Source organism: Ambystoma mexicanum, chromosome 6q (assembly GCF_040938575.1).
Source record: "Ambystoma mexicanum isolate Mex_15411 chromosome 6q, UKY_AmexF1_1, whole genome shotgun sequence".
NCBI lineage: Eukaryota > Metazoa > Chordata > Amphibia > Caudata > Ambystomatidae > Ambystoma > Ambystoma mexicanum.
The window spans coordinates 146,710,372-146,738,110 of NC_090937.1; the positions used below are offsets into that span (position 1 = coordinate 146,710,372).

Consider the following 27,739-nt stretch of genomic DNA (forward strand, 5'->3'; position numbering starts at 1 on the left):
TCCTTTCTAAAGATTGAACGACTTGTCAAGCGGGCACAGCACTGATTATAAAGAGTGAGCACATTGCTAATAAGTTCCCACATTACAATGACATAAGTGAACCTCTATTACAGAGATAGGGCTTTTTATTCCCTTGTTGGAAATTCCAGCCAACCAGTTATTTATTTATTTAACATATGCAGAGCATGCCAAACCCGTGGGTATCAGGGTGCTGGAAAGCAGGTAATACACATTACAAGAGTTACCACCAGCAACCATGGAAGACATATGTTTGGCATATATTAAACATATTTACAGACATTAGATATTTACAGATACATTGATACTGTTAGTATGAACAGATACAGTAATAATCAATAATATTTACATGTGCAATCTTAGAAATTCTACAATTTCTACAAGTTAGAAATGTATTTTTATTGGATTCATTTTGTGGCACGTGGATGTTGGTTCATGTTCCATATATTCATGGTGTCATACATAACTAGTTGATTCCAATTCCCCAGTATGAACTGGCCATTGGTGTTTAATGGTATCGAATGGCTTTACTTTGTTGCCATTTCTATGCAATTAGTAACTTGTCATTTGATTATTGACTGGAAACTGACTTTGTTCTCCTTTTTTATATAGTCATAACAACAAACCAAATGTGGTTACCAACATCCAAAAAACTCACTGCAGAGTTGTCTTTCTCTTACTGGTGGTCTCATTGGGTTAGTGTAAAAAGTAATACGCAGAGTGGGGGGCTTACAAAATGTTTGTACCCGGGGATTCGTAAAACTCAAAGATAGATCTGCACTGTTCGGAACAGTGCCTATTTCTTCATAGCAAAGGCACATTGAAAGTTAAGTGAACTTTCCTGTCTCCATGTTCTGTGGCAGTAATCAATACCCCATGACGGATCGAGTTTGAAAACGTATATTTACAGCCACACAGGCAGCAAACACTGCTTCATTTTCTAAGAGATGAATGCCTTTACAATATCACAAGACGACTGTCAAGCTAATCTTTTAAAGCCGAGCGCTCCCTGGTACGTTCGGTGGCCCTGACTGACGCCCACGGCGTCCAGAAAATGGCGGGTAATGAAAGACGCATTAATCAAGCAAAATGACTCCTGTATCCCGTTGCGATGCCCTGTGCTGCGTGAAAACTCGTTCTCATGGAGTGAAAGGATTTGTCAGGTGACGTATGCTCCTGTGTGTTTATATGTTTTGTTTTGTGTCTAAAAAAAAAAAAAAGAGGTACGAGGCATGCGCGGCTTACCAGCTCCTCCCGCAATTGGCAAATGAGCTCGTCTCTCTCCTTCAGCTGCAGCTTCAGAAGCGCGGCTTCGTCTCTCATTATATCCTGTAAGACATGAAACGCGGCATTAGTGTAGGCTGGGCACTTCGCTGTTGCTCTGACACGAAAAGCCAGTTCACACAGTGCACAGTGAGAGATAATTGCATCTGAGTAATGAAACCCAAGTTCTCCGTGTCGTTTGTGAGATTTGATGACATATTGTGAAAGTGTGGTATAAACAAACCAACGCAGCCGGAAGCGTTATGGGAAGGTGTGACACCAGTGTGCCCCTGCTCACAAGCAGCAGGCAGTCCTTTCATTCAAGGAGCCCTGTGGTGCAACTCTAAACCAGGGGCTCCTTTACTGAAAGGTCTGCCTGTTGCTGATGGCTCTGTACTCAGAAACAAGAGGGGGGCTGGATAGGCTTCATGCTGTGTGATGACTATTTACTTGGAAACAAAAGGAGAGCTGGGTGGTTCAGCCCTCCTCCTGTTTCTGAGTACAGAGACATCAAGCAGCCCTTGTGGTCGAAGTGCTGCACAGTTACACAGGCTGCTTGCAGGTGCTAAAACGTTGGTTTAGAAAATCCTTTTCTTTTTTCTAATCCAAAGTGCTGACACCTGCAGGCAGCCGGTCTAACCGCAGCGCTTCTAAACAGGCTGCCTTGGGTGTCAGCGTGGCTGGGGCTAGACAGGGTTGGGCTGCAGCCGGGCCCTGAAACAGGAGCCCTTTTTGGAGACAGCTGGGCTCAGTTCCAACTAGCCACGGCCCACTTAAAGCCCTGTACCTAGAATTCCACTGCAATATTCGCACAAACTGACAGTCGCTAATTATCAGTGAGGGGCTCAAATGCGGCCAAAAAGAGAATTGTGCAGATTGCATCTACCTGAATGTGTCATTCATCAGCACTTAACATTGTCACCTGTACTGGTGTCCCTTATGAAACGTCAGTGTGGCAATTCCTGTGCTTGCTGGTAATGCCCAGGTGAGTATGGAAATGTCAGGCATGCACAGAGACAGAGCAAATACTCAACATATGTCGAAGTACTTAGATGAAATTGCCATTATTGTATTGTTCATTATAAACAAGTCATCCGAATTCTCCACATATGTTGTACAGTAGCAGAATGTTTTCAAGCAGCAGAGGAGGGATGGCTCGCAGGATTGCATCAGGGCCTTTCAAATTTTTCAGTTGTAATGGGCCCCTGCCTCAGTGCACATTTCGTATTTCAGCGTTTTGCTGGCAGCCTGCCCCATGACAATCTGTAGCAATTCACATCCTTGCTAAATTTCGTTATAGTGGCACTTGTAGCACAGACTATTTTCCGGAATGTAGGCGAGGGCGGTCCCTACACATTGTACAGCTATGGGCCACTGTGAGCCTTCGCAAGTCTTTAGTCAGCCCTGCTCTCCTTGTTTAAGCATCAGTTAATCTTCCTTAGCTACCAGATCATTGGAATTCAGTTCAAGCACTTGGGGGCCAAGAGGGGATTGTTCAGCAAGCAGAAAAACACCATCACCCCCAAGAAAGGGTGCAATGAATGGAGCATTCCTTCTATGCTTTCTCTCATGTAGTCAACTCATGGAACCATTCACTAATCACTAGTTTAGCTCTCGAACACATGTACACTGACCTTTCTCATGTTCCATCCCCAGAGTGCACTAACGCTGGACACAAAACTCTCCCACGTATAGTTTGAATAACTTGTTTTTTTTTTTTTGCAGGTCAAAAGTAGATTGGTAGGTTGTTCATCAGATGTTGAGATCAGCAGGATCTACAAGCAAGTTCTCTGCCACATGTAGAGTGTGTGGGCCAGGCAGAAAGCTTACGTGCTACACCGTCCTGTAAGAGGATTCAATTCAACACTACAGCTAAGTCAATGCCTAGTCTGGGATACTGAATGGAAACCCTTATTGATATATCTTTATGTCCAGTTCATGAGTTCTGGATGACTACCCCTATTTAACACCCCTCTCTTAGAATCCCCCTGACCCCACTGAGCCAAGAAGTAGTTCTGTTTTGCAAGTTTAAAAGGTTTATTTGAGAATGTAAACAATATATATATATATATATATCACCCTTTATAATAAATTAATAATTGAATATCACACATAATCTGAGCAGTAATCAATAATGAATAGTCTGGCACTAGCACACTTCTTTATAATCAATGATGAGTGGGCATAGGATGGATAAGATAGCAACAATACTTTTATGGTTTCAAATAGATGCAATGTGGAATGAAAATGCAGTACAGAAAATAACTTGATAGGATTTCAGCAAAAGACAATGTAATCACTTTCTTGGACAATTCACCCCCCCTTTATGCAATGTAAGGAGATGAAGATGAGAGCACACAGTTCTTAGGAATGCAATCAAATAGAATTCAGTTCAATTCCCCCCCAGCAGCTTATACAACAGATAGGAGTTTTGAAACACAGGCAAAATGCTTTGAATATGGTGACAATGCAGTGAGAAATATGCTGAAAATGCTTTTAATTCCCTTCAGGAGGTTCAGGGTGAGTGGTATATAGTTAATATTAGTTCAGGCTCACTCTAGCAATGATTCAGGGATGGTTCTTAAGAGGCAAACGAAATTTAGCAGTTCAGGCAAAAGCAGCTATCTTTTTACAAGTAAAGAAATCGGGGCAAATCGCGGCAAAATTCGCGAATGCGTGAATCATGATTGCGGAGAAAGTAGGAAGTCGGTTCTAGGCTTGTTGGAGAGCTTAGATTCTAAGCTTTCAGAGGAAAGTTAAACCAAGTCCCTAGCCCAAACGGTTACGGAGTTATGAACGATTTTGTGAAGGTTGTTTTTCGGATTTTAAGTAAACTCAAAATGACAGGTGACAGCTTGCAGCTTCAGAATTGACAAGTGACAGTGGTGCAGCTTTACAAAATAACAAGTGACAACTTCTAGGAGGCAGTTCTGGTTAGATTAAAATAGTTTGGATTAGATTATTGTAACTAAGAGATTGGTTCTGCACAGTTCTGCTAGGTACTCACAATATATTTTTGAAATAGGCCTCGCCACGGGTCTGGTCAGGTTTTGGACTGGACTCCGGTTCTGGTCTCGGCACTTCACAGTGATCTGGGTCAGCTCTGCTCTGCTGGTCTAGCCTCTCTGGATTCTGGATGTAACACTGCTTTCTGGGTACTGCTACAGGTTCTGGAGATTGATGGATTTGAAGTCTGGATCTCTGGATGTGAAGTCGTCGGTCAGCATGCTCCGCAGCAAATGGAATTGAATGTCTCTACCTGTCCCAGCAGTCTCTTTTTATGTGTTTTGAAAGTGGGTGGAGAGACTAGCTTTCTAGGCCCAACCCCTTCAGAGTTCTGATAGGTTGGAGAATTCTTTGCGTTCTCACTGGAGAGCAGGATTGTGTGTCAGAATGATGTCATTTAATGGCTTGCAGAAAGGACACTCCCCTGTGAAATTACACACAAATCTATATTTGACCTAAAGACATATTTCATAGATACACAGTGGTTTGAAATTACATGCACCCATCACGTATCACATGAGGCATACTCTGTTCAAACTCTGATGTTTCTAAGAGCTTGCATTCAGAAATGGCAACATTTTGCGTTTTTTAACTGGTTTTGCAATATTGGTTTTTCATTAAAAATCATACACATATACACGGCCTGTCCATACATACTCCAGTAAATTCCCATGTCTCTAGCTTAAACACAGAGTCTGTAGTATCAATAAATGGCGGGTTTTGCCCCAGAACATCACACAAATTGGAGTTTGGGCTTGAATTGTAGGCAAAGTTTCCATTTTAAGGAACTCAAAGTTGTGCATTCCTGTCATTTAGTCCCAATAAGTTATCAGTGTTTCTGTAAAATATATATTTTGCTTTCAATTCAGTTCTCAGAGTGTTGGAGTCCGCCTCCAAGACTTGGGTGGGTCAGTGGTCACATGTCTCTGCTGGCAGGCAGGCCTTTGTTGACAGGAAACAGTCAAAATCAACACATTCTATTCAAGTGCAAGAGCCTATTGTGTGGTCTCCAGGAGGCTGAGGTCAGCAGACCAGGGGGTCACTTTGCATTTGGTTATTATGACCATGTGATATCCTGGGCTGTGGTGTGAATCTCTTGAGGTGAGAGGGTTTCCCAGGCTTCTGGCCTCTGGGAACAGCAGGTGGCTAATTTTTGATTAAAATGCAGCCTTTGAAGTCAGCTGAATCAAATTCCTTTGTCAGCAACTGCACTCAGTTCTCCTGTCAGAGTTTAGACCGCTAGCGCCGCCTTGAGGATTTTGTTGGTACTGCATCCATTTTTGGGATCTTTCTTGGATTAATGCATTCCAAACAGGAATGGTTCTTACATGGTAGTAAATAATCCTTGCTTAACATGGTTTTGATGGGGCTCCTTACAGTAAAATGGTTATGTGGAACCCCACAAAAGGGTTGAATCTTTAAAGTGGTCCGATGAGCCACGATTTCAGCAACTTTTTGACATCAGTAACAGTGGATTTTGTTAACAAAGATCTTTCTTTACACTGGTGGGTGGCAAGTTAGGTAACCATTTTGGTGTGCGCACAAACTGCGCGGTTCCCCTGGATTCTGGCGCACATGTGGGCTTTTTGGCCATCTTGGATTTTCTAAGCCCACAGCACCAAATGTTGCAGCATGATAGCTCAAACATGGGTCAGCACACCCAACAAAGCCCCCCCACGCGACTGCACTTTGAATTTGAGTCGATGGGGAGTCGGGTGCACAAGGGTCTTCCAATTCTGCAATGGCACAGTTCAGCATCTTTTCCTCCATCCGGTACTGATCGATCGGTTCTCCTCGCCGGTCCTGATGGGAATATTGGGCGGTACCCCGGGCCCCTTGGGTCTCTGCTCCCGGTCTCCGGATCGTCCTCCTTGGCCAGTCTCCAGGTTTTCTTTCTCCTAGGACGACAAAGGAAAAGCGGCAATACCTATTCATGGACATTTCTCCCCCACCATTGATATAGTGGGGTGGCATATATATTTTAGAACTCAACAGATATGAACATGCACATTTTTTTAAATTAAGAGACAGGAACACATAAACTTGAGAAACACAGAATTTGATAGGCTATATGTAGGATCTTTTAGGGTTGGAATTGAATTACTCTGGAGCGGTACCCTCTGGGATTACCGAGGACTCCTCCAGTTGCTGCAAAGTGTGCCTGGGATGGCAACACTTCAACTGGTTTATGTGGACCCACTTGTCTTCCCCCTCTGCCAAACCGCCTTTGGGGATGCGGATCTTGTAGGCCACAGGGGAGATCTTGTCTATAATCTCAAAGGGTCCCTTCCATGTAGGCAAGAATTTTCGCTGTTTTGCCTGGTTTCTTTGGAAGTTGTATAAATAGACCCGATCCCCCACCTGATATTCCTTCCTGGAAGTTTTCAGGTCATAGTGGGTCTTCATACTCTCGGCTGATCTTTCTAGATTCCGCTGAGCATAGGCAAAAGCATGTTGAAGGTGTTTCCTTAAATTCTCCACATACTCATGAGTTGTGGAGGCATTTATCAGTGTCTGCTCTTGGGTCCTGTAGAGCAAATGCTGAGGAAGCACCATCTTGCGCCCAGTCATCAACTCGAATGGTGACATTTTGGTTGCAGATGAAGGGGTAGATCTGATGGCCATTAGGACCAGAGGTAATCGGATATGCCAACTTGGCCCAGAATCTGCCACAAACTTTTTTAAGGTGCTCACAATTGTCCGGTTGTAGCGTTCCACTGCTCCAGAAGAAGCTGGCCTGTAAGCAATGTGTAGCTTTCTCTTGACCCCCAGTATCTCCCACATCTTTGTCATCACTTCACTGGTGAAGTGGCTACTTCTGTCTGACTCAATCCTTTGAGGTAGTCCAAAACAGGAAACGATGTGGTTAACCATCAAGGCAGCGGCCGTTTCTGCCTTGCAGTTTGGGGCTGGGAGACATTCCACCCACTTGGTAAACAAGCATGTCACAGTCAAAATGTACTTATTCGCCCTAGCGGAGCGAATCACGGGGCCTACAAAGTCGATTTGTAAATCTGACCATGGGAGTGTCATTCCCCTCTTTTGGAGAGGCGCCCGGTGTGTGAGGGATGTTGGCTGAAATTGTGCACACACAAGACAACCCTTCAAATATTGGTTGAGGTCCTGGCCCATGTGTGGCCAGTAGGCAACCTCTCTTAAGATTTCCAATGTTGTGTGAAACCCCCTATGACCGGCGGTGGCCGCATCATGGGCGTGACTTAACATCAGGCTTCAGAATGAGGTAGGAACCACCCACTGATCGTGGCCAGCTTTGGATTTCCTTACCAACAATCCGTCTTGGATGCGGAACATCTTTGGACATTTCATCAACACTCTTTGGTCCTCTTTCCCAATGTAATCGGTATCCGTCAGGGGAAAGTTCTCAGGGTCCTCAAGGTGTTGGTAAAACTTACCAATAATTGGATCCCCCTTCTGAGCTGTAATTAAATCAGCATCAGGGGTCTCCTTACTCCATTGTACAATTGAAAGATCATTGTGAGCATTTGTCTGGGACCTAGTGATAGCAGTGACCTGGATTTCCCCCAACAGTGACTCAATCTCAATTAGATCCCCTTGGATGGCCCCGGTTTTGGCCAGCTGATCAGCTAAGTCATTTCCAGTTTTGTCTGGTCCCTCTACTTTGGAATGACCCTTGATCTTTTTCCAGTAGATGGTCATCCCATTCGATGTGACCAGCACATCAATGTTTTGGATTAACTTCCCATGTTTCAGGGGTTTGTTATTAGCACATAACATGCCTCTGATTTTCCAATTAACCAGGTGCTCCACGAACCCGTTCCGTACATAATCCGAATCAGTGATTATGACCAGTTCGTGGAGTTGATGTTGGACAGCAGTGAGGATGGCCTGATGCACAGCCATCAATTCTGCCACCTGACTACTTCGGGGACCAATTTTGTATCCGGCGGAGGGTTCTGGGAACTCCTTCACCCATGCATTCCCTACGCCAGCCACCAGTTCTTTCTCCCCGTTGTTGTCAACATGGTAAGAGCATCCATCCACATAGACAGTGGGCATTCCCTCACACTTGTCTTCTTCAAAGACTTTGTGTGGGGAATTAAGGTATGCCTCCATGTTGTCCTTGATTTTTAGACTTTCGTCCTCGAGACAGTTTTCTCTGGCACAATCATGCAAGTCAGCCAGACCTTGCGCGAGGGGACTCTTCTTGTTTTGGCCATATCTGACCTCCACAGGAAAGCCTTGCATTGACAGAATCCAGGAAGTAATTCGGGAATTACTCACATTTCCGGCCCGGATTCTGTCACTTTGGAGATATTGCAGAGGCTGGTGTGGGGTCTCCACTATGATGTGTTCCCCATGGCTAAACGGGCGGTAATTCTTCAATGCCCACACCGTTGCCAGGAGTGCCTTCTCACAATCGTTGAATTTTTCCTCCACAGAGGATAAAGTTTTGCTCGCATAGGAGATTACTTTATTGACCTTGTCATGCTTTTGGTATAATACTGCCGTCAAGCACGTATTAGAGAACCCCGTCTCCAGGAAGAACTCCTTGTTTCTGACAGGGTAAGCTAGACAAGGCGCTTGTGAGAGGCTTCTTTTGAGTTGTTTTACCGCCTCGGCTTGTTCTGGACCCCATTCCCACTTGACCCCCCCTTCAGGAGATGAATCAGGGGTCTGGTGATCTCTGCGTAGCCCTCAATGAACTTTCTGCTGTAATTAGTCAGTCCAAGGAGGCTCCTTAGTTCCCGCAGAGTTGTGGGGTCTTTCAGTTTCTGAAGTGCTTCCACTTTCTTTTCCTGGGGACAGAGACCCTGAGGAGTAATCTCATGCCCCAAGAAATTAACACGGGTTCTACACCACTGTGCTTTCTGAAAGGAAAGTTTTGCTCCGGCGGCCCTCAACTGGGTCAGAACATAACGGATCTCCGCTATGTGTTCCTCCACAGATGATCTTTTGATGAGGACATCATCTACATAAGCCATGTTACCCCTTGCACCCAGGTCGGGCATGGCCTTGTGTAGGAAAATGTTGAATTCATTGCCGGAGTTGAGGTATCCGAAGGGAGTCCGGGTCCATGTGTACTGCTGGCCCCCAAAGGTAAAAGCCAGCTTGTATTGGTCCTCCCTACTGACAGGCACAGTCCAGTATCCATTGGTCAGGTCTATTGCAGTGAATACCTGTGACCCCTGGATCTGGGCCAGCCCTTGGTCAATGTAGGGCAGAGGCCATCGGGAAGTATGGACCCGTTTGTTGAGCTCCCGGAGGTCGGCGCAGAGTCTCCACTGGCCGTTTGGCTTCAATATTCCCAGCACCGGGTTATTGAAGGTGCTGTGGACTGGACGGATTATTCCCCGGGACTCAAGGTTTAATTACTTCAGTAAGGGACTCCATGGATGCGAGAGGCAAGCGATATTGCTTCACAAACACTGGAGTCATTCCAGGGTCCGTGGGGATTGTTGTTGTGTGGATGTCGGTGCGACCACAGTCATATGAGTCTACCGCAAAGAGATCTTGGAAATCCAAGAAAACTTGTTTCAACTTTTGCTTTTGTTCCAGAGTCACACAGGCATCAGCTAGGTTGACTCTCTCTTCCACCATCTGCCTGAAGCCTGGAAAGACTTCTGTTTTGGCTATTTCAGCGGCCTCCTCCACTGGGTGGAGAAGTCCCTGGTCAGAGTGCTGATTTGGACTGGAGGCTTCAGGTGGGAAAGGCAGCCCTCATGGACCTGGAAAATCACCTCATCCCTCCTGAAGTCACAAGTCACATCTTCCTTACCATAAGGGCAAGAAGTGTACACCAGGAAGTTCCCCCCATGCCGGGTAAAAATCCTGTCTGGTGTTGTATTGTCATCACTGTCACTGTCAAAGCAGTCCTTGGGGATTGGTCCCAACAGTTCATTTCCTAAATCAATGGAGAAATGTTGGTCATCAACCGCCATTCCAATAATGGTGCCTGCGGCTAGAGTAATACTCTTTAAGTCGCTATTATCCACCTCTATTGGGATGGTGTCATGTTCTATATTGACTAATGGGGTCGGGTTTACCCCCAACCCTTGCTGTTGGAGAGAAGCGTTTAGATGTATGTAAGCATCAGGGTTTTTCAAATGTTGTCCTCTTTTAACTTTCACTTCCAGGGAGAATTGTTGGGTCCTTTCTGGGATGGTGACTTCCTCTTTAATCTGAATTTCAACTGCATAAGGTAGCAATTGAGCTCACCTAAAGGCTTTTTCTGGATCATCAAAGCCCATGGGAATATCCGCTAATCGGGACCAAGCTTTGAAGTTTTTTAGGTCCAAACTAATGGCAAAGCGATTGAGAATGTCAATGCCTAAGTAAAAGGCGGCAGTGACGTCTCGTATGACCCAACAATTATGGACTATGCTCTTGTTGCCAATGGAGATTTTGAGCATACACCTGCTTGGCAGGAGATGTTTGGAATTAGGTGCTTCCAGGTCCATTTCCCATTTGTCTATCAGTTTGAATGTGGGAATGGCTGGATCTTTTGGGAGTTGGCGGAACATGGCTTCACTGATGAAGCTCTTACCGTTGTTCACACACACTCGAGCGAGAACAGAGTCCTTCCCATCATTTAACTGAACAGGGATGAACAACTGCTCTCCAATTTGCTGAATACCAGCCAGGCTCTGAGCTGATTTCACATCTTTCTGGACTATAGGAGTGGGAGTTTCTGATTGTGGATTGGTGAAGAATTTCAGAGTGTTTCCTTCCAGTGTGGAATACCACCTTAAACTGGAAGGAAGGTTGATTTTCAGAAATAGAGAGGACCCCCCATCACCAGTCTGTTGTCCTACTGCTATTACTGTCACGTCTGGAGTTTGGTTGTTCTGGAAGTGAAATTCTACTTGGTCAGATTTTTGTTCAACCATGTGGCAGGTGCCGTTTAAACTAACATGGTTGACACTCTGTTTTAATTTTATTGGTTGGCTAGTCTGGGTCCAGAGGACCTTGTTTACACAATCTATTAGGGGTGACCACCTTCTCAGGAGGTCATTCCCTAGTAAACAAGGGGTGCCCTCTGGAGCCACTACTATGACCGGGTGTTTCACCTTGTGTCGCCCAATTTTAATGTCCAAGTCTGCAGTCCCCTCAACGGGAATTTCCTTCCCGTCAAAGTTCTGCAGTTGTCTAGGAAGAGAGGTGAGAAGAATACGGTAATTCTCCCCCCTTCCGGCATTTAGTTCATCAAAGGCCCTTTTGGACAGAAGGGTAGCTTGGGATCCAGTGTCCACCAGTGCCAAAATTGTACCCTGCCCCTGTACTTGTACCGGGGCATAGTATCTTCCCTCCTTCTCCTCAAGGGGGCACAGATAATGCACATTTTTAGACAACTGGTGGGCTAACTTTCTGGTTTTGGACATTGCTAGCGAAGAGATTTGGGTAGAATTTTGTGGAGAGCCTTGGGAATCTGAAAGAAAAAGTTGGCAACTGGAGATCAGAGCCATCGTGGGTTCCCCTGGTTCCGGTTCTGGGCCGCCCCCCCCTTTTTGGAGGCAGTCACCAGGATAGGTTTGAACCAGGGGATTTCGGTATTGTGGGTTCTGGGATGAGATGATGGGCGGCGGTAGCTCAGTCTCCACATCTCCCCAGTCTGGATTGGAATCCCTTGGACCCATTTTTCCTTGGGAGGAGTTCCCCCATCTCTGAAGGAGAAGGTCCTTTCCCCAGGATCCTCTGAGGATCCCTCTCCCTGAAATTGGAAGACCTGTACCTCCTCCACAAAGTGGGTCTGTTTGGGTCCTTTGTTTCTCCTACCCCCCCTCTGCTCCTTGGGAGGCAGGCTTTCAGGGGTAGGAGATTTTGTTTCCGGTTCCTGGTTTTCCAGGGGCTGTTTACAAGTTGGGAAGGAAGCTTCCTCCAAGGATTTACACCCCCCTTCCTCTTGTGCCTCCTCCCTGGGAACCGGTGGGTTATCGGGGTGCTGCCCCCGTCATTGTTCTGGAGCACCAGGTCCTGAGTTTGGGGCATTCTGCGGTGGCATGCTCATCTGAGGGTTCTGTTGAGCCCTCAGTATGTGACCCAGATCTCGTGCCATATTTTGGACCTGGCGCTCAAGTTGTGAAACCCGCTCAGGCTGATACAGGGCTCTATTTTCTCCCCTGGGCTGATCCCGGGAAGGGTAGCTATCCCTTCTCTGGTAGTACCCCTGGTTGGGAAGATTTTGGTACCCCTCCACCCTTGGCCTCCCCTCTCCCGGATTAGGTTGTCTGGGCTCAGGGAATTGGGGAAAGAAGGATGGATGATTTTGGGGCTGGAAATTGGGTGGATACCTGGGGAAAAAGTTCTGCCCAGGATTTGGAGAATTTCTGCCCTCCTGGGGGAAGTTGGGAGGGAAGTTCCCTGGGTTAGGTGCTTGGCTGGATCCCCCCCCTTGGGCTGGAAGAGTCCACACATAACCCAGGATTGGTCGGTTTCCCTTATAGCGGGGACTTACATAGTCAGGGGAGCGGGGGACCCCATTTGTGGGACTACCTCCTCGACTCCCTGTCTGTGACTGGCCTGAGGGCCTTCTGGGCTGTGAATTATTTGGTGCAGGCAGGTTTTTAGGCCCCCCCATCTCCAAATCTAAAACGGGGGCAACCTTTACCTCTGCCACCTTGGCAGCAGCAGGGGTGCTGTTGGTTTTGGGGTTTTTCGGCGCGTTATTTTTATTTTCGATAGGCTTCTGCACCTCATAGATCCGGGTAGCCTGTTCAATGACCCAGTCTAAAGATCTTTTCTCATGAAAATCTCTCACGAGCTGGGTCATTATATATTTAGGGAGAGCATGGAAAAATGTATTGACAAACTCTTTGCTGTCTGTGCGCACCCTTCTGGTGGTCTGCGCAAAAGCACGCTTTAATTCTTGCACACACTCTTGTGGGGCCTGATCCTCCCCACATTGCAAATTGTAGGCTGCCTTGTGAGCCTCTTGGGGATTTCTGTGAACAGAAAAATGTTTTAATATGGCCGCCCTATAGGTGGACCACCTTGAATGATTTTGGTCCTCCAGCCCTGCAAAGAAACTCGAATACTCTGGGGAGAATGTCCACTTTACATATTGGATACAGCTTTGGCTGTCCTTCAAATGAAAAGTCTCCATCATTTGCTCATAGAGCTCCAAGTGTTCCCAAACAGAGTACTTGGCGTTCTTATGATAAGGCGTGATGACACTCCTGATTGCCTTAATCTGTTTCAATGGGTCCTTAAGCAAGGCCCTTTTTGCCTTATTGGCCTTTTTGGTTCGGGTAACCCTGGTCCATTCATCCTCTGACTCAGAGGCACTGCTCCCAGAGGTTCCTGTCTGATCTTCCAGGTTTTCCCGGATTCTGCGAGCCTGGGAATGGCTGGCAGAATGTGGGGACCAGGTCTCTTGTTTTCTGCGCCATTCAGAGGAGTCTTCAGATTCCTCTTTGCTGCCAGGATTTGATGGGTGCCCCCCCACTGACCTAACTGGGCAGAAGTTTTCAGGATGCCCTTAATGGGCCTATTCTCCTGGGGTTCCCCACTAAATTGCACTGTGCTTGGGTGCCCATACTCGGATGCCCGCCCATCCATTTCTGGGAGGTAATGGCCTGTGAGCCCCATGCTTCTGGCTGGATAGTAATCTGCCATCCCTGTGGCCCGGTGCTCAATTGCGCCAGGGGACATGGGGGTGGCAGAGTCCAGGGACTGAGAGAGATTAAGGCCTCTGGTACTAGGGCTGCTGAGGTTATGCTCAGGAGTTTCCCTTTCCCAGCGAACCTGGTCTCTATCCGCCCCTGCTCCCTGTTGCAATGCAAGAGCCTGCGCCTTCAGTTCCTCAGTTAAGGCCTTACTAGACTCTATCAGTCTCTCCTGCATCGCTACCTGTTGTTGGAGCCTATCATTGTGCTGGCAGAGAGCCTCATTCTCTCTCTGCGTTTCCTGATTGGTCCTGGAGCACTGGGCCAGCCTTTGCTGCAGGAGGGTTACCTCCTGAGCTGTGTCCCTATTGGCCTGCTCCTGTCTTGCCAGAGCCTCCTCCACCCTCCTGGTGTGCTCTAGCAAGTCCTGGTGTTCTTTTTGGAGGTCACCCAGTCCCTGGTGGGCCAGGTGATTTTCTTCCATTTTTCTTCTTAAGTGGCAGACTTCTTGGCCTAAGGTGTCCCTTTCCTGACTAAGAGTCTGCATCTGTACCTTCAGGTCGTCCCTTTGCCTTTGGAAGGCACCAGCTTTCTGGCGCTCCTGATCAAACTCTGCCTGGGTATCCAGGTCTTTCAGGATCAGTTTATTGCTCTCCTCTTTCTCTCTGTCTAGTTGGATTTGCAGGGTGGCTACCTGCTCTGTGCATGCCCTGTTGAAATTGATCTGTTCCTACAGCTTTTTCTGGCTCTGCAGTAGGGAGTCGAAACTGTCTTGGCGTTCCTTCTGCAAGGCCAGAATTCTGGTATCCTGGTCAGCCTTTTCCTGTTGCAGTATATACATGTCCTCTTTTATTTTAATGATATACTGCCTACTATCATTTTCTGCCTCCTGGCTCCTCTGCAGCCTCTGCTCAGAAGAGACCAGGTCAGATTGGACCTTCTGTAATGCCAGCAGTTGCCTACTCGCCAGATCTTGGCCTTCAGCACATTTGTCCTGCATGGCTCCCATATGTAAATATAAATATGCCGCTACCCTGGCAATCTTGTGGTGCTCATCCTTGGCCTTAGGGTCCATATATAGTTCACTCAGGGCCACATGTAGGGGACCCTGATCTCCCCATATATCTGACCCTGTTTCAGTGACCTGTTGCGCGATTGCCTGCAACCAGACCATTTGGTCCAGATGAGTCCACTCACCTCTCACAAATATCTTATGTAAGAAGTGCTCTCTCGCTATTTTCATGTCTACCAAGGTCGTCATTCTAGAGATTGATCTCTGTCCTGACTTACAGAAATTAGTATTTTATTTTTGCAAAACAGACCTTTTCCTTAGAGTGTCCCTTTGAAGAGTGCTTTACAGCGTAAAACAGCATGGTGATCCGACCGGATGTATGTATCCCGTCAGTTAGCACACTGTATTAAGCTTCACAAGTGATAGATCTAACCCAGATGTCCGCTCGAGCCCCCAATTTGTAAGAGGATTCAATTCAACACTACAGCTAAGTCAATGCCTAGTCTGGGATACTGAATGGAAACCCTTATTGATATATCTTTATGTCCAGTTCATGAGTTCTGGATGACTACCCCTATATAACACCCCTCTCTTAGAATCCCCCTGACCCCACTGAGCCAAGAAGTAGTTCTGTTTTGCAAGTTTAAAAGGTTTATTTGAGAATGTAAACAATATATATATATATATCACCCTTTATAATAAATTAATAATTGAATATCACACTTAATCTGAGCAGTAATCAATAATGGATAGTCTGGCACTAGCACACTTCTTTATAATCAATGATGAGTGGGCATAGGATGGATAAGATAGCAACAATACTTTTATGGTTTCAAATAGATGCAATGTGGAATGAAAATGCAGTACAGAAAATAACTTGATAGGATTTCAGCAAAAGACAATGTAATCACTTTCTTGGACAATTCACCCCCCCTTTATGCAATGTAAGGAGATGAAGATGAGAGCACACAGTTCTTAGGAATGCAATCAAATAGAATTCAGTTCAATTCCCCCCCAGCAGCTTATACAACAGATAGGAGTTTTGAAACACAGGCAAAATGCTTTGAATATGGTGACAATGCAGTGAGAAATATGCTGAAAATGCTTTTAATTCCCTTCAGGAGGTTCAGGGTGAGTGGTATCTAGTTAATATTAGTTCAGGCTCACTCTAGCAATGATTCAGGGATGGTTCTTAAGAGGCAAACGAAATTTAGCAGTTCAGGCAAAAGCAGCTATCTTTTTACAAGTAAAGAAATCGGGCCAAATCGCAAATCGCAGCAAAATTCGCGAATGCGTGAATCGTGATTGCAGAGAAAGTAGGAAGTCGGTTCTAGGCTTGTTGGAGAGCTTAGATTCTAAGCTTTCAGAGGAAAGTTAAACCAAGTTCCTAGCCCAAACGGTTACGGAGTTATGAACGATTTTGTGAAGGTTGTTTTTCGGATTTTAAGTAAACTCTAAATGACAGGTGACAGCTTGCAGCTTCAGAATTGACAAGTGACAGGGGTGCAGCTTTACAAAATAACAAGTGACAACTTCTAGGAGGCAGTTCTGGTTAGATTAAAATAGTTTGGATTAGATTATTTTAACTAAGAGATTGGTTCTGCACAGTTCTGCTAGGTACTCACAATATATTTTTGAAATAGGCCTCGCCACGGGTCTGGTCTGGTTTTGGACTGGACTCCGGTTCTGGTCTCGGCACTTCACAGTGATCTGGGTCAGCTCTGCTCTGCTGGTCTAGCCTCTCTGGATTCTGGATGTAACACTGCTTTCTGGTTACTGCTACAGGTTCTGGAGATTGATGGATTTGAAGTCTGGATCTCTGGATGTGAAGTCGTTGGTCAGCATGCTCCGCAGCAAATGGAATTGAATGTCTCTACTTGTCCCAGAGGTCTATTTGTATGTGTTTTGAAAGTGGGTGGAGAGGCTAGCTTTCTAGGCCCAACCCCTTCAGAGTTCTGATAGGTTGGAGAATTCTTTGCGTTCTCACTGGAGAGCAGGATTGTGTGTCAGAATGATGTCATTTAATGGCTTGCAGAAAGGACACTCCCCTGTCAAATTACACACAAATCTATATTTGACCTAAAGACATATTTCATAGATACACAGTGGTTTGAAATTACATGCACCCATCACGTATCACATGAGGTATACTCTGTTCAAACTCTGATGTTTCTAAGAGCTCGCATTCAGAAATGGCAACATTTTGCGTTTTTTAACTGGTTTTGCAATATTGGTTTTTCATTAAAAATCATACACATATAAACGGCCTGTCCATACATACTCCAGTAAATTCCCATGTCTCTAGCTTAAACACAGAGTCTGTAGTATCAATAAATGGCGGGGTTTTGCCCCAGAACATCACACAAATTGGAGTTTGGGCTTGAATTGTAGGCAAAGTTTCCATTTTAAGGAACTCAAAGTTGTGCATTCCTGTCATTTAGTCCCAATAAGTTATCAGTGTTTCTGTAAAATATATATTTTGCTTTCAATTCAGTTCTCAGAGTGTTGGAGTCCGCCTCCAAGACTTGGGTGGGTCAGTGGTCACATGTCTCTGCTGGCAGGCAGGCCTTTGTTGACAGGAAACAGTCAAAATCAACATATTCTATTCAAGTGCAAGAGCCTATTGTGTGGTCTCCAGGAGGCTGAGGTCAGCAGACGAGGGGGTAATTTTGCATTTGGTTATTATGACCATGTGATATCCTGGGCTGTGGTGTGAATCTCTTGAGGTGAGAGGGTTTCCCAGGCTTCTGGCCTCTGGGAACAGAAGGTGGCTAATTTTTTATTAAAATGCAGCCTTTGAAGTCAGCTGAGTCAAATTCCTTTGTCAGCAACTGCACTCAGTTCTCCTGTCAGAGTTTAGACCGCTAGCACCCCCTTGAGGATTTTGTTGGTACTGCATCCATTTTTGGGATCTTTCTTGGATTAATGCATTCCAAACAGGAATGGTTCTTACATGGTAGTAAATAATCCTTGCTTAACATGGTTTTGATGGGGCTCCTTACAGTAAAATGGTTATGTGGAACCCCACAAAAGGGTTGAATCTTTAAAGTGGTCCGATGAGCCACGATTTCAGCAACTTTTTGACATCAGTAACAGTGGATTTTGTTAACAAAGATCTTTCTTTACACTGGTGGGTGGCAAGTTAGGCAGCCATTTTGGTGTGCGCACAAACTGCGTGGTTCTCCTGGATTCTGGCGCACATGTGGGCTTTTTGGCCATCTTGGATTTTCTAAGCCCACAGCACCAAATGTTGCAGCATGATAGCTCAAATGTGGGTCAGGACACCCAACAGTCCATCACCTCACACATATGTAAATGGGGCCCAGGGCCCCGAGCACATATTTGGGTGGTATTCTGAGGGCTTGTGGTGTCTGCAGGCTCCCAGCTCTTTACCCATGCTGGGTCTGCAAGTGTACTTGAGTTATAGAGCTTTAAAGGACTAGCACACTCCTATTTTAAGGATGGAAATACCAGTATTCCGAGCTCTATATCACCTACTTTTGCCAGGTAGTTGAGTTATTACTTGCAACAGCTGAACTGTTGCGTTAGGTTCTGGAACATTGATGAATACATGGCGAGATAATCTGCTCGGCGTAAAGAACATGGATCATGTTGGTGAGCCGCCCTCTCAGCCCATCCCTTTGTATTTTTGATGGCCTTATCTCCAAAAATCCAAGGCCTAAGTGCATCTCGCCTTTTCTCTTGTACAACACTCTGGTGCTTGCTGGGTAAGTTGACAGTATTAAAATCTACATAAATATAGTCCCCTGCCTTATTCCATGAAGATCACATAAGGTGATCAAGAGGACCAGTGGATCAGGGCCACGGAGGGTGGTATGCGGAGGGTCCCCTAGTCAACCTCACCAAGCCGCCCCATCACGGGAGAGGGGACAGTCACATGCCAGTTCAAAATGCTTCTGGCCTGTTAACGGTTTTGCCAAAGGCCCACCACCTAGCATGGGAAAGCGCACCCTTCCCCAAGGCAGGCTCAGCAGGGTAGGGGCTGACTGCCTTGAAGTAGAATAACAACCATGCTGTCTTTCCCCACATCACCTGCACGTCCCCTTTTCGTGTTGTTCGTCTTATGCCAGACTCGCGTTACTGGGGCTCCCCTCCCCTCTCTCTGATTCGTGTTCAGAGCATGAGCCCCCTGTCCTTTATTCAAACATGTTTCTTTTTTTTTTTAGCACTCCACTGAAGTTCCTGTTCACTCACACGTGTGCCAACAGTGTTAATGGCACACTGCCCAGGGTATAGGTCCTCTGTTTCCACATGCAATTGCCTCGGGTGAGTGTGCTGTTACCACCCAGAACAGTCTTCCCCCATGATGATTGCTGCTTAACTAAACTTGTTTTTATGTTATGCTTCCTATGTTCCTTTTTCTAGACTCTGACTTTTCTGGTGGGATAAGTAAACACCCCTGTGCATACTGCCCCCCTGATGCCATTTATTTTCTATGTCCCTGTATCTCCTCTAATTTTAAATGTAATAACTCCTTTCATCCTGGCCTACTCTTCTAACACTGATTCAGGAAGTCATTATGTAGGACAGCATTAAATTATCGGTTCACACTTTATTTTCTTAACTTATCCATAGAAGTCAAAGAAGGAGCCATGCATTTGACTGGACTATGCCCCTCTTTTTAAATAGAAATATATAAGGTTCTACTTTGGCCTTACAACCATTATAGCACTGCAATGTATGTATTGCATGTAGCTTTCCTTTACTCATTAAATGAGCTGTGACTTCAGGACATTTGTGTTGTTGCCACGTTTGACACACTGGCATCTAGCACTTCCAACATGCATGGTCCTGGATAGGCTTGTCAGCTTCCAGGCACCCAGTTTCTGCTGCATATATAGGTCACACAATGACTACAGGTCTGCAGGTGTGCAGGGATGAGTAGTGGCTAAAGTGTCTACTCAGACCCACACTACGACTAAAGCAGCAGTGACCCCAGTCACAAAGATGAAACAGACACATCCTAAATGGTGTACCTCCTTCAGGTGTTGAGGTACTGAAGGCTGAGGACAGGTTTCCACTCTTCAGTAAAGTTGCGAGCCGGCACAGAAGCAATACAAGCAAGAATCGTTCTGGGGTACCAACATATGAGAAATGTCCAATGAAGGTTGAGGAAAAATACAAATTTTAATCAAACTAAAAGTACAGACAACTAATAAGAACACTACCAACACACCCTTGTAGTAGAGACCAAAGAGAATTCATACTTTGTATGTAAGGAATGGGGGCACACTGGGTAATGAAGACAGGGGCAGACAGGCATGAATTATAGCAGCAATGTCAAAAGCCAAAGAGGTTGACTCCAACAAGGTAGAGAGTGGGGTCTTAAATGTCCCCATTCGAGACTGTGTGGTCAAGTTGGGCTTCCCCACGAGTCAAGACAGGGTTCGAGACAGATGAAGACCATGAGTTCCAATGGGTTGATTATGTGTTTCAAGATGGGTCTAGATAATGGATTGAAGTGGTTTAAATCAATGAGTGAGACAATAGCTTATACTGGGTCGTATCAGTGTTTGAGATGGGCTGAGTTAGCTTTTTCCCAGGGCTCGACTCAGCAGTCCAGACAGATGGACATGCTAAGCGTTAGTTGGTTGAGTGAGCATTCAGATGGCTTGAAGCAGGTAAAAGCAGGTTAAAGTGCTTTGAGTGACAAAGGCCGAAACAAAGGTACTGTGACAACTCAAAGTGCATGAAGCATGGTCTATCCAGCTCACAAAGCATCTTGATGCAGGATACCTGCCTTTGGATTGTGTTTTTGCTTCTGAGTTGCTCTGAGACTCAGTGACCCAGTGCAGGGCCTCCATGGGCAAAGTAAGTCCTTTATTCTGCACTTCAAGGCCAGGGTTGCCATAGAGCACCTATAGGGGTCCTTAACCTTCATGGACCATGATCCAGGTTTCAGCTTGAATGCAGCAGAGATGGGCCTTGTTCCACAGCAGTCTCCCCAAATGGTCGCCTGCATTGGTTGCTGGAAATACAGTGCCTCTTTCTTAGAAACCTATCTCTTCACCTCTATGTCAGGGGGCTTTGGAGGAAACTGTACTCCCATCCAGGCTCCAGGTGACATCTTCTTTTTCTGTAGTTCAAAGATCAATCAAATAAGGGTAAAATCATGTCTAGCATAAACAAAATGGCACTGTGGATTGTACCTTGCCAAGCCTTCTGTAAATGGTCAATCCACACTGCTGTAACACAAGTCCTTTGTGTTTAGATGTCATACCTAGAGTGCTCTGTCTACAGGAAGAGGTGCGGGAAACAGGAGGTTTGACAGCCCTAGGAAATTCCAAGATGGTGGAAACCTTATCCGTCTGCAATGTCCTCCCTTAGGCTACTCTGACTCTGTCCCTTCTATTTTACTACACGAAGAGTCTCCAGTAATCAGAACCCTGAAAGAAGCTGTCCATTGCACTGCCAGAGTTTTCTTTGAAGTGCTGTTTCCCAGCTAACCCCCAAGGAGTTTTCCTTTTCAGTGGTGAAATGCCCTTTCAGGTAGATTAAAAGGAGGGTTTCCTTGGAAAAACCCCAATGATTTTTGTTTGGTAAAACAACACAGACAACAGAAAACACAAAAGGCCCTGTCAGGACGGAAAGACTGCCAAACAAGCTGTCAACAAAATGACAACACATACGTAGGGTGTTTATAATTGTATAGGTGCCAGACAAAACCATTTCGAACCAGGCCTGGTTTATATTTAGATATTCATCTGCAACCAGACCCTGCAACCACACAATTATATATAGTTTAGGTCATGGGCCCCACTCTCTATAGTCTATACGAATGTGGGTTCCAGCAGATTTACGTCAATGCATATGTTATATGTTATCTATCACTGCCATGTTGGCACACTACATGCACGATGTGGGGTTTGTTTGCACACACATCCAGCAAACATACACGTGTGCACTTATCCTTTATCCAAATTATGATTTTCCTAGTTGTTTAGGAGGTTCATCCTAGCAGCCATGTCAGTTAAGGTTATGACGTGTTGGTGTTTCCAGCTACTGTAGAAGAGGACCAGCAAGTTGCAAATCCTGGGGATGGTGGTATCATAAAGTGGTAAGGGAAAAAGGATACAAGTGAGGGGAAAGGGTGTGGGGCAGTTCAATCAAGGGAAATATATCAATTTGTTTTTGAGAAATTATGCACGAGACACCAAAGTGCCATCCAGTGGTAGATGGCAGAGAGACAGTGAGATATATGGAATGATAGTTCTGTGATTAATTAATAAAAACGAGATATTATTCGGGAACACATTTGTGAGGGGATACGTTTGCTGAATGGGGAGGTGTAAAGGGTTAACATGAGGTTTCCAAGGACAGAGTTTCATACGATGAAATATGCATTGGTTCAGATTCAGAAGGTAATACAGTTGGTCACCAAGTCTTGGATGCTGAACAGAGGGGCAGAGGGGTACCAGAGGTCTACATTACCAATGACCTCAAGGAGGATCAGAATATAGGAGAGTCTTGGAAGGGGAACATTAAAGAAGAATTTGATGTCAGTATTATTCCGTCTTCAGTTATGGAAAACCTAGATGTTAAGGTTAACTGCCAATTGTCACTGATCCCCAGGGTTTAATGTCATGGCATGTTTATGTTTCTGTCTCGTAAAGACTTATGCAAAGCAACGCTGGTTACTGCAGCACACACTACCGCATCATTCCATGTCGATTAGGGTATACATTGTATAACTCTCTATGTGGAGAACATTGACAATTATGCTAATGGTAGACCTTTATTCTATATGAATTGACCCACCCAATTTGATTCAATGAGAGTTACAACACCAAGAATCTTTACCTGATCCAAAAACACAGTTGATCCTGGAAGGTTGACAGACCTATTTGTGTTATGGCCGTGGCAGTCAGCTATCCAGGGGATAAATGATGTTCCTAGTATTGGCTCAAATGAGGACCCATTTTCCAGAATGGAATTACGCCAGTCTATTGCATTTCTTTCAATTCCATAAATAGTGTTCAGTGTGGATTCTAAAGGATTTACACGCTGTCAGTTGCGGAAGACAGTTCAAGGCACATCTCAATAAATATAAGGGCCCCCATCCCATGCGATCTGGGACCTTGGCCTACATATTTTCAGCTCCCACTTAAAGCAAAAAGCATGTTCAACGCAGGATTGGAAAACCATGATATTTGCTCCCCTTAAATGATGCTATAATACAATACTGCCTTCCGTGCCGCTCTGCTAATTGTGCTTTACTATGATTTTGCTAAGCAGAGTAGCACAAGTGCTGTGACTCGCTTCCTTGTATCCTACTGCAATTTGTGTTATAAAGTGATGTGGTCCCTGGTATCCCTCTTAAACTTTTGCTATATTGTTTTAAGCCCCTTGGTGTCTGATATTAATATGATCTGATAGGTTATTTATAATGTGCTTAATACCCAGAGGTTTTCAAGCACGGACCTGGGGATCGAACCTGTATTTCTTGCTTGCAAAGTGAGCACATTGCCACTGAGCTATCCTCCCGAGACATGCACAATACTGTTTTTTGTTCATGATGTCCCACTGTTATATATTCTGTAATGTCATCTTCCCCCTTGTTTTATGATAATATGCACTTTATTCAGTTTTGCTCATTGGTGTCTGATATTTCCTCCTGCTTTTGATTGTCCCAGCATAGTCTGGACTATCCGGTGACTATTTTCCCTCGTGCTTCACAGTAATTGGGACCTGGTGTCCCTCATCAATGTGTGCAATACGTTTCAAACATTAATGAGTGATGACCCTTTCACTCTAACATTCTTAACTTTGAAGCGCGAAGCTCAATGTAGAGCAGGATGAGCCTAAAATTCTCGACTCATATGCCAACTTTGACAGTGCAAAAAAGGTATAGAATTGTCTTGAACCATTTGAGTCTCTATTGTGATGGCTCGCGAGCATCACGGAGCTAAGTTAATACATGACCAATCAGCTCAAACCACGTCAAGCAAATCATTTACTGTGGTTAAAATTAGGAAACAATAGACATATATTGATTTGATTCAGCTTTATATTGCTGAAACTTTGGAGACTAGTAATTCAAACCACTCCATAAATCATCCAATGGCTGCTCCTTACAGAAAAGCCACAATCTCAAAAATTGTAATGGGTCTCCCTCACTGACAACCCACTGCCTCAAAAATTGCATTATCACTCCTAGATAAAGAAGCAGCTCTTTGCCTCATTGTTATAGCTCACCGTCAATGTAAGGGCACTCTCTGAAAAAGTATAATGACATTACCTAACAGAAGTTCTGCCACAAATTGTAATGACTCTCCTTCTCCCTTCCTTTACACTTTGCCAGCTAGTACCAACCTTTGAAGAATATGTTTTATTTAGAAATATACATGTTGTTCATGTTTTGAAGGTTAGGTGTTTGAAATTAAAGCAAATATATGGAGCAAGAAATGAATGAAATGTTAACTGAAAAAAAATGAACTTTTGGCTAGCCAACTACAAAAAATCAATTTCTAAACGAAAAGAAAGTTGTAATAATATAGGAAAGAAAATTGAAATCTCTATTTAATCACAAAACAATGGCTTGCATAGATGCTATCCTTTATTTTCCAAGAAGAATCTTATTCAATGAAAAAACAATATACAATAATAGAAAAATTAAATATATGTGTACAAAACAGTTAAACAGCACATAGATCAAAGAAGCACATTATATAAAAGACTACTTAGTTTTAAAAGGAGGTGAAAAATAAATGATCTGAAAGCAGAAAAAATCCCTCTTATGAACAGTGTTCTGAAATTAACCATACTATGTCAGAAATAAAGTACCGGTAGCCTGCTGACCATGCAGTAGCTCACTTAAGCAGGCTCTGCTGTATTTTTCTTCTTATAAGAAAGTACATCAAAGTTAAACCAAAATAAACAGTTTTTCTGGAAATGCAAGATTTCAATTACAAAAATAAAGTGCCGTTCTTAAACTAGATGTGAACCTTGAGAAAGGATGTTTTTTTTAGGAAGGCCAGGTGTCTGCCTCTCTGCTCCGTCTGCAATAGGATGGCTCCAGGTAAGGCATGATGGCAATAATGGCACAGCAATGCCACCAATAGTGGCAGAAGTGCAATGTACAAGAACACACATCATATCATTTCCTCGGCCATAAGTATCCCAGAATTCACTATTATTCTACGTTTTTAGATGAGCTAAATTGAACCTTTGAATACCCATATCTATATGATGGGTTCAAATTCCATTAAAACAGTTTTGAACCATTTTGAGCTTCAGCTTCATATGGTTTGAATCGATGGAGTGATTCAAACCCAGATTCTTTAGAGAGGCTTGAATGTCCTTCAAGCTGGTTTGCCTATCCCCAGCTTAAACACAGTACACAAACTACAGCTCATTAACAGAAATCAATGTGATATCACACCCAACAGGCATCAAACAACAGAACACTAAACCACTAAAACCAATTTACGTAACTGTTCAAATCTATGCATCCAAGCACCCTTGGCAGGGATGGCTCCTGTCTGGACAAAAATGACTCTATGCGCTTGACACAGAACAGCAACAAATAGATCTGCACACAGAGGAGATGACATTTCCGGTCAGCATGTATTAACACAACATCAACAGCGTTTACCTTTACCCTCTCCACACTACACTAACTACACTGCAGCCCTCTCTTTCATATTCACCAGAGGACATGGCAACAATGCACATGACAGCAGTGCACAGTATAAATCTCTATAACATTACATAATGTACCATTACATAATCCACCATGATACAGTGGTAGTAGTAAAATTAGGACTTTGTGTTCACCAATATTAAAGTGCAAGTGCAGTCGGTAGGGAATACAAGAACACCTTAATGCCGTTGTTGGGCATGAACCAGACAAAAATGTATTAAGCCCCTATTCCGCCCCACCCCCCCATATTTTCCAGCCTCTTCTTATTTACAAGGAAAGTGACTAAGCCACTAAAGGAGTTGTTAGATTCAGGGAGAAGAACACGGCTGGACAATACTGTACCAATCTATTTCCTTTCCTTTCAGTAATGGAACTGATAGCCCCTTCCTCAATTGGCCAGTTGCAGGGCAAAAGAAGAAGAAAATTGCCATATCTTCTAGATCAAAATGGCACATCAGACAACGTGACTCAATATAGCGTCCTGTCCTTTTACTAAGGAATTCGTTTAACGCTCAAAACGGGCTCCTTTTAGTGAGACCCTCTGAAATGTGGTATTAGTCCATGTCAAGGTACTTCGCTGGCGAGAATCATGAAGCTCATATTTATGAACCACTCAATATTCTTCACACACTGTTTGCCCAACAGATCTGTCATAATGAGTTGCGTCAAAGCCCAAATTGTAACCCGAAAAAATTGGTTATCGAGCCATTTTGTCCTCAATGAAGCTTAGACCAATTTCTTTATGAATAGCAAAATTTGGGGCACAGCTCTAATTTCACAATGCCCTTCGGAGATGTGACCTCCAGGACTGAGCTAATACTTTGCGGCAGCCTGGGTGATTTTTGCCATGTTTAAAGACATTGTGATCCTAATTTTGGAATACAAATTGTATTATTTGAGGATAATATCCAAAAGCCTGCATTAAGACAAAAAATCTCTAAGGATTCTGTGACACCAAAAATATTACAATATACATTTCCTCAAAGTGTGTTTCACATTATCTGTTTTTCATCCTGGATACTTTATATTTTTTTGGGGACTCATTAAAGCCTTGTACGCAAACATAAAACAGGCTATATTCTACATAACGCCCCATAAAAGTTAAGCCATGAATACCTATCATGCCGGCGATAAAGACCTATTACAAAGTGATAGATCACACTTAATATCAGCCAATTTTTACCTCCACCCAAGTAAGGAAGGCAAACATTGTTAAAGGTTTCCATAACTTTGTCTATGTTTTTCTCCTATATTGATGGTCTGTGCAAGCACTTTCCTTCAATAGAGTGATACACATTTTATTAATGGCGACGTTAAGAGGTGGTGAAAACGTGGGCATCTCTAATAGCCAACCTTTCTTCACCTTTCCCATGTGTTGCAAACATAGTTATAAAACACTAATCCACACTATTCCTTTCCACCCTCAAAATGAGGGTGGAAAAAGGACAAATACATATCAGTGCCATTCCAGCAATACCTCTTCCGTACCAGGGATAACGCTATGAATGGGCAACATTTTAGTTACATCACACCCATATTCTCACCCAATTATCCACCAAAGTTTGAACTGAGGCCGTTATTAATACATGTTTGTGCCTGATGTCTAATTTAGTTATACGGGTTAGTTGGATCCAATACAGGTGTCTGCACTGAAAAGGTGGCCATAGGTCAACAAAATAAGTAAGGAAGGCTATAAAATGACTACCCAGCGAGGGGGTTGTGGTGGCCTCCCAGCCAACCAGAAAGCTCAGAACAGGGGCTTTACCACACAGTTAACCCCCCTCTCCGAGCCTCCTGGGAGCTGGATGGCGCCATATTCCTTCACGGGTCCAAGGTAAGTGGTTGCTATGCTCCCTTTACATATCTTCCCCTACCCCCTTTTCCACATATTCAGAACCCCCCACTCCCACCACACCTACCTGGTGCTTGTGAGTCCCTTGTTGGCACTAGGAAGATTAGCGTTTGCAACGCAACCCTGACAGCAATGGTCGCCATGGACAGGGAGACGGGACTACGTGGAGTCCTTTCTTCCTGATCCATGGTGGCCATCTTTTTTTGTATGTTTTTCTCGAGTTGAGAAATGGTAAACATGCTGTTTCTCAATGTGAGAAAAGAACACTATTAGTACCCCGGTGTAATGTGCCTGGGTACTAATGGCAATATAACCCAAGCAGGGGGGCATTACAGGTTAGG

The 27,739-nt window shown here is 44.5% G+C and overlaps 1 protein-coding gene across 1 annotated transcript in view; it reads right to left on the minus strand.

Moving 5' to 3' along the window:
* Positions 1-27,739, minus strand: part of CCSER1 (coiled-coil serine rich protein 1) — a 2,886,772-nt gene that overhangs the window by 463,052 nt on the left and 2,395,981 nt on the right. Inside the window, exon 8 of the mRNA XM_069630566.1 lies at positions 1,264-1,347. Within this exon, the coding sequence (XP_069486667.1) occupies positions 1,264-1,347 (84 nt within the window). The remainder of the gene's footprint in view (positions 1-1,263; positions 1,348-27,739) is intronic.